Source organism: Tachypleus tridentatus, chromosome 13 (genome assembly GCF_004210375.1).
Source record: "Tachypleus tridentatus isolate NWPU-2018 chromosome 13, ASM421037v1, whole genome shotgun sequence".
In the NCBI taxonomy this organism is placed as follows: Eukaryota; Metazoa; Arthropoda; class Merostomata; order Xiphosura; family Limulidae; genus Tachypleus; species Tachypleus tridentatus.
In genome coordinates this window covers 117,000,157-117,007,966 of record NC_134837.1, presented here as the reverse complement: position 1 = coordinate 117,007,966, position 7,810 = coordinate 117,000,157, and the positions used below count along the sequence as shown (strand labels likewise).

Genomic DNA, 7,810 nt, shown 5'->3' with positions numbered 1-7,810 from the left:
CACGGGTAATTAAACTTCTGGTAAGAAACCCATGAAACTTGATATTGCGTCTCAACTATAATTATGTCGAGCATGGATCACAGTTTATGGTTTTTCAAGTTTCGTAATTTAGCTCACAGTAAATTAACCGTTTCAACATAATAATTTAAATTATTTAAAATTAATTAAATTTTGCTTTTCTAGACTAACATCCGTACAACGAACGGTCAATGATCCGAGAAAGTGTCTGTATTAACATATTTTCAGGAACTATATATTCAACAGGATGTTCCATAATACACGTGCGTATGCGTTTCTCTCATTTAATTGTCATATATACAAGAAAACAGTTTTGTTTTGTTTACTGTGGTTTTTATCTTTTATGTATCAGGATTATTAAACAATAAATCTGCCAAATGAATACTAAAAATAGCAAAACTCTATTCCATTGACACAGTCCAATATGAATGTTTTTGTTTACCTATACACGTTCAGCTTGCAGATTAAGGTTTATTAATGGAATGAGCCCTTCCGATAACATCCTATTTAGCGCTATAAAAGTGTTCCACTCTTTCATGTAATACGGACTACATGCAAAGAGGTTATTTCTGTGGATTAAACACCTTAACTCACACGAGGTAAGTGAACAGCCCTCGCTCGAACTTTCAGTTTGGTAAGTTCTGTCGTCATTGAACTTGAACTTTCCATTACAGAATGTTTCCTGATTGAGTTTTAAACAGTACATTTTCTGAACTATTACGTTAGCTGATGAAGTGGTAGGTATCATACATTCTATATTTTTATGTATTCTAGTAAAATGTTAAGTATAATTATATTTCACTTCTGAAAGCCTCGTGGCAGAACATTGGATACTTCACTTTCTCTTTCTGAATGTCTGCTGTTATTGTTCACTATTACCATCAAGTAATGTGTTTATCACCCAGTTTTCTTGTCCAAATTTTATATGGCGTGATCACAAACCTTTTATTTACAAGATGTCATCCGTGTTCTATGTAATACTCTGGTTATCTTTTCTTTGCCAGAGAAATATAAATAATTATTTTAAAAATTACCAAAACAAGAAACAGTTAACTTGAAATACCTTTATTTAAAATGCAGTTCAGTAACTGTTAACCTTTATTTATGTCTTGTAGAATCAATGTCCTCAGCTATTTCCATCAGCTTTGTTCTACTCCTTGGTCTGACGCTAGGTGAAGATTTAGTAGTAAAGATTCCAACATACAAAGTTTATTTTATAGAATATGGTAATCCAGATTTGAAAGAACTCGGGCCATGGCCAAGTGTAAAGTTACTGGACGTAACTTGGTCAGTGATGGGTCAACAGTACATACAGACTGAACTTGGAATATTAAGTTGTCATCTTACAGAAAAACCGTAAGTAGTGTTTCCTTTTCAAGTCGGCCCAGCATGGCTAGGTGGTTAAGGCACTCGACTCATAAGCCGAGGGTCGCGGGTTCGAATCCCTGTCCCACCAAACATGCTCACCCTTTCAGCCATAGGTGGGTTACAATGTGACGGTCAATTTCACTATTCGTTGGTAAAAGAGTAGCCCAAAAGTTGGCGGTGGGTGATGATGACTAACTGCTTTCCCTTTAGTCTTACACTACTAAATTAAGGACGGCTAGCGCAGATAGCCCTCTTGTAGCTTTGTGTGAAATTCAAAACAAACCAAACTTTTTCTAGTCGATCGATCTTCAAGTATAAACAAAAATCAATGTATGAATAAGGTAACTTCAACGTATACTATTTTTTCTTAGAGATCACGTGATGAAAATATTGTATAGCAAATTACCTAACCAGCTAGTCTTGAGTGTCACATCAGAAAACGTGGAAGAAATTCTTCATCGTTGCAGAGATGTGAGACATGAAGACGTCCAGAGGGATAATAAACTTCTTTACATATCTATAACATGGCCAGGTTAGTATTTCAAACTTATCATGCTGATGCCTGATGTAGAATATCACAAAAACTAAAACGTATTAAAGCAGGTTTCGATTAAGTATGAGAAAAACTCCGAATGTTGAGTTTGAAGCTTTAAAACAGAAACCACAGAGTTAGGAGCTAATGTAATATGAAGGTAATTAAAATAAAGAGTTATAAATGTTAGGATTAATGGTCAAAGAAAAGGATGCATAATTCATTACATTTTTGTTGTGCAACTAAAAAAGATAAAACCTTAATAAAAACTAAATACTCACGTTTCTAATGAAACAAAAGTTAATTGTTTTATCACCCACTTGTTATCAAAGGTACCAAGTGGTGTGGACCTGGTAATGTATCCAAAGGATATGACGACTTAGGTAGGAAAGCAAAAACGGACATGTGTTGCCGAGACCACGACGTCTGTGACGACTTCATGACTGCTGGTGAAATAAAACACGGACTGACAAACAATGCCAAATACACAAGGTAAAGAGACTTTGGACATTACGATAAAATCTACACTACAGTAAATATAAATAAGAAATGGAGAAAACTGAGTACGTTTTATTAAGACGTTTTTAAATATACAAATCAGCATGTCACATAACAATCACAGCTGATTAAAGTCGCAGTGAAACCAATGTATCATAAATATTTATATACCTTGGCGTTCATAGACGGTGTGATGTTATCAAACATTGATCGCTTTTGGGAATGTAATATAATAGTCCTTTCTGACACAAAATATCCATACATTCACATCATATATAAGTAATCATAAATCAAATAAAGATTTTTCAGACGAATAATTTTCTATATACTAATGGCATTGAAAAACAAAGGAATTTAAAATAATCTTAGAAAGAGACCTGTAACAACTCATGCCCAACTCATGATAAGCATCTTGTAACGGATCAGAATATATGGACTCAAAGATAATTAGTAAAAGCCGTCCACGTATACAAAGCAATTGTACGCAACATAATAAAAAAAAATTTTGTCCATAAACGATGCTAACAGGATAAATGTCTACCAAGATAAGGTTGTCAATCACTCCTCTACTTCAACTTCTACATACCTCAAACAACTAGAGAAAGAAACAGATATTCATGTTATTCCATACAAAAATATATCAGTAAAGTCGACAGATGCAGTTCCTGTGGACTTGTGTGATCAGATTATGAAGATAAGTACTGTGAAACTGTTGTCTTCCTATAGTAGATAGATTATGAAAAACAAACAGAGAAGAGTAGTGTGTTTGGAAATGATGGATTATGGAAAACAAATAGAGAAGAGTAGTGTCTTTGGAAATGATGGGTTAGGGAAAACAAACAGAGAAGAGTAGTGTGTTTGGAAATGATTGTTTTGCTATGGATCCTTTTGAAATAAAAACTAACTACGTTACCGAAATATTGTCATAATGGACGGTCGTCAGATACAGTTACGACAGAAAGTGTTCGTACCCCTGCGTCGTACAGTTTATTATAATTATTATATTAACACACATCTACGTAAATTTTTATGTAAATTGAACAACAAATAAACTGTTTATAAACAAACAACCAAACATAGAAATAGCAGAAAGTGTTCGTGCGTCTACTTTAATGGTCAGTTGTGTAGCTTTTCAGGTGAATTACTTGGCGCAATCTCTCCTCATAGCCCTCCATGATCGTTTGACAGTACTCGACTGGTAGTTTTTTCCATTCTTCTTTACAGAAGGCCTCCAACTCTTGCAAGTTTTTCGGATGGCGCTGATGAACCCTGGTCTTCAACTCATGCCAAACGTTTTCAATTGGGTTGAGATCGGGTGACTGCAATGGCCACTCCAGAACGCTTATATGGTTCCTCTGCAACAAGGATTGCACATATTTCGATGTGTGCTTAGGGTCATTGTTGTGCTGGAAGATCCAACGACGCCCAAGCCGCAAGTTCCGAGCATCATTCTTGATATAAGTGTCTAATATATCAACGTACTCTTTTTTTTCATGATTCCGTTGACGCGGTGAAGGTTGCCTACATCAGAAGATCCGAAGGAACTCCATAGCATGATCGAGCCACCTCCGTGTTTAACTGTAGGGACGGTGGTCTTTGGAATATTTCGTTTCCCCTTCTTACGGAAAATATTGCGAACATCATTGTGGCCGAAAAGCTCGATTTTAGTCTCGTCTGACCAAAGAATACTCTTCCAATAGGTAAAGGGTTTATCTACATGTTTTCTGGCATACCTCAATCATGCTTCTAAATGAACAGACTTTAAATATGGAGTTATACGAGGACGGCATGCTTTGAACCCATAAAAGCGTAACATGTTCGTAACTGTAGAGGTGCTTACTTCAACCCCAGTTACCCTTACCAGTTTCTATATGTCATTACGTGTTAAACGAGGGTTCCTACTAACTTTTCTGAGAACCTTTCTCTTGGTTCTCTCTGGAATTTTGGTGGGGCGTACGGAACGAGGAATGCTAGCAGTTGATCCTGTAAGCTTAAACTTGGCAATTATGCTTTGAACAGTAGATTTCAGCACATTAAGTTGTGTAGCAATACCGGAAAGAGACACACGAGACTTGTATTTTACAATAATTCGGTTTTTTAAATCACTGGACAGTTGTTTCCTGTTCGCCATGATGACCAAGCAGATAATGACGGAGACGGTGCTAAATTGCCGGAAGTACGTTTTTTGCTGGCTAAATTCCAATAATTATGAACCCAGTGTCTGGTTCTGGAATGGTATAATGTAGTTTATTCGCCAAACTAAACAAAATTGTTACGGGAATATCAGTTTTTTCACACGTTCTGAAATGTATGAACACTTTCTGCTCCTCCTATTTTTGGTTATTTGTTTGTAAACAGTTTATTTGTCATTTAATCTACATAAATTTTGAGAACGTTATATTAAAACAAATATGGACACTCATCATGTCGTTACGGTCCATGTTGCCTCATTAAGTCATGTTTTACAGTTACGACATGATGAGTTTCCATATTTGTTTTAATATAACGTTCTCAACTTCTCTGTTAGGAGTATTTCGGTACAATTATAACCCCAACTTCCTTCGCATGATGTGGTCAGCAGAGAATAAGTAATGTCACATTTACATGCATCTCGTAAGAAGTGCCAAGACTTAGATTTATTTATATGTGAGTATGTTTATATGGTTTGCAGACAAAGAAAAGTTTTGTGTTTTCATGGATATTGTTGTGTAACCAGTTTACTAATGCATATTGTATTGTCCAGTAATAATTTCTGGTTATTTTGTCTTTTTCACAAACAGTACAACTAAAATACGAAGACAATAGTTATAGGTTTCATTACCACTGTAGCAAAGGAAAATTTAGATAAGTAGAGTGAAATATTTAGACTGGAGATATAAAACAAGGATCACAAAATGCTGTAAACAAGGGTTCTTATAGTTGAAATATATTTCTCTAGGTGGCGCTACTGTTTTATGTTTTATTCGCATCTCTAGGTTGAGCTGTAAGTGTGACGAAGAATTCAGGAAATGTTTAACGAATGTAAACACTCCAACAGCCCGAGCAGTCGGAGAATTTTACTTCAATGTCGTCCAGAACAAGTGTTATAAGTTAGACCACGTACAAATAAAGTGTCTTAGATGGGGAGGGTGAGACGACCTTTTTTTATTTAATGAGTGGAGAGTATTTGTCTATTAACTGAAAATGAAGTAAAATAGTAGCAATTAACTTCAATGTTTTAGGAATAACAATGAAAAATAGCAAAATAAGATAATTAAACTTAGGCTATGTTTTCAAGTGTGTAAGGTCTCACTATAAATTCAGGCTCTACAGTTACCACATTTTTATGTGTTATTTCTCTCACTAAAGTTTTATTTTACATCAGGTAAGTTGAAAATAGAGCTCTAAAATGGCAACATAATCTAAAGCTTCAAAATGCTAACATAAACCAAATTTGATAACTCGATTAATCCAAATACTGCAGTTAGTACATATATGACCTTTAAATGTTCTTTTGTTCCTTGCACCTTGTCGTCATCATCTTCATCGGGATTCAGTTCATGTTTTGGACCAGTCCTCTTCTTTCCTCTCGGAAATTATTTTGTTTGCACTCTTAATGAATCCTAGATAATAACCCTTGTTACATTATTCATAGCATGTTACTTTTCGTCCATTTCACGCAGTTTTAGTTAACATAAACTTTTCGTGCCATGTCCAATTCAAAGGGCAATAATAACTCGTATATTTTCACTAGCTTTATTTGTGTATGATCGCACCATCAGTTCGTATTTACAATATATTTCCGCTTAGCAATAGTATCCCACTTGTACGTTCAAAACCCTTTTAAAATAGAGCTACAATCGTGTCTAAGATTCAATTAGTCTAGTGCTGTTTGATCTGCAAGATTCGTATTTATGAATACACAGGCATTTGTTTGTTTTTCTAATTTCGTGCAAATCTACTCGAGGGCTATCTGCGCTAGCCGTCCCTAATTTAGCAGTGTAAGACTAGAGGGAAGGCAGCTAGTCATCACCACCCATCGCCAACTTTTGGGCTACTCTTTTACCAACGAATAGTGGGATTGACCGTCACATTATAATGACCCTCAGATTACGAGTCGAATGCATTAACCACCTGGCCATGCCGCGCCGACTGATAATTGAAACAAATTCTTAAAATTGCAATGAAATGACAGAAACGATTTAATATTAAGGTTTTGTTTTAAAGTAGTCAAGAGTGGATTTCGACAGAAAAATAAAATATGGAAGTATGCTGAACTTTTACTGTTACAGAAATTAACCTTACAGTGAGTTTTATGTGATATTAGAAATTTAGTGCATATATTATTTTATAACATTGAATTACTCCTTTTCTTTCCAAGCTAATCGCCTTTCATGCCTTGAATAGGAATAGTAAAAAACAACATTAATTCATATCATTTAAGGTATGCAGTCTGCGAGTAAAATCTTAACTTTTAATTTTCCAGATTGTTTAAGAGAAGCTGCCAAGAGTATGAACTGGATACAACTAAGCACAAGACTTGGCAGTTTTTTGACGCCATTGAATTCAATAAACCAAAAGAGTAAATGGAAGTTTGAGAAACTATGATAGATATTACTGTTTTTGATTTTTTTTTGTTTTTTATGGAATGGGGATAACTAATAAAACAAGTTCTATACATCTTTTTTTATAGTGAAAATAAATTATAATGCATAAAAAATTAACTTCTCATTTAAAGTTAGCATGTGAAGTTAGCATTTTTTATATTATGATTTATCCATGTTATTCATTTTTCGTGTCATGAATATACGTTGTAGTTTTATATTTCGTTTATTGCTATTTTTTTCAGAAAGGGTGAAATAACTGTTTTTAATTTTCAAATTTTAAGAGCGTTTTATTTAACTTGCGTTAAATAATTTGTATTAAAATGTTTTTTGACATCACATCTTCAAATGACGGCATTTTTGCACAATTCGAACAATTAGTTATATGTCACATTTATAAAAAAAAAACGTAGTTGCACAAAGCATTAAGATTTGAAGTTATGTAACTTTTGTAGGATTATTTCCTGATGGAATAAATATATAACTGAAACTCACTTAACGCTATGTTAGAGTTGTTTTGTTGTAAAACTTTAAAAAAATGGTCTTAAAGATGAAACAATTAAGATACTTAGAAACAAAAGAAAATATTTATGTTTTTAAACAAGTCTTATTTACGAACGATTTCAGTTACACTTAAACAACTTCTCAGCAGAAGTTTAACGTCATCCTCAAGTGCAAGCTACGATTCCAAAAATAATCTTAATTGTTTTTTGTATTCCCTTATAGTAGTTTATACATTCAGAAAAAATTTTGACTCCCGTCATTTTTAATGTAATATTAACTTGCTAATACAAAGCACCCTAGTTTGGAC

The 7,810-nt window shown here is 34.1% G+C and overlaps 1 protein-coding gene across 1 annotated transcript; it reads left to right on the top strand.

Annotated features, from left to right (window-relative positions):
• The first annotated feature begins 1,138 nt into the window (after positions 1–1,138).
• Positions 1,139–7,367, top strand: LOC143236248 (phospholipase A2-like). The gene is made up of 5 exons (XM_076474523.1): positions 1,139–1,374; positions 1,758–1,918; positions 2,236–2,410; positions 5,392–5,544; positions 6,882–7,367. Exons 1-5 carry the CDS (start codon positions 1,139–1,141, stop codon positions 6,979–6,981), a joined length of 825 nt encoding a protein of 274 aa, XP_076330638.1. The 3' UTR covers positions 6,982–7,367.
• The last annotated feature ends 443 nt before the right edge of the window (positions 7,368–7,810 follow it).

Bases quoted from the DNA above. Each gene is read 5' to 3' on its own strand.
- LOC143236248 (XM_076474523.1), top strand. From the start codon at position 1,139: ATGTCCTCAGCTATTTCCATCAGCTTTGTTCTACTCCTTGGTCTGACG. The intron at 1,375-1,757 runs GTAAGTAGTGTT...ATTTTTTCTTAG, and splicing joins TGTCATCTTACAGAAAAACC to AGATCACGTGATGAAAATAT. The intron at 2,411-5,391 runs GTAAAGAGACTT...TCGCATCTCTAG, and splicing joins AACAATGCCAAATACACAAG to GTTGAGCTGTAAGTGTGACG.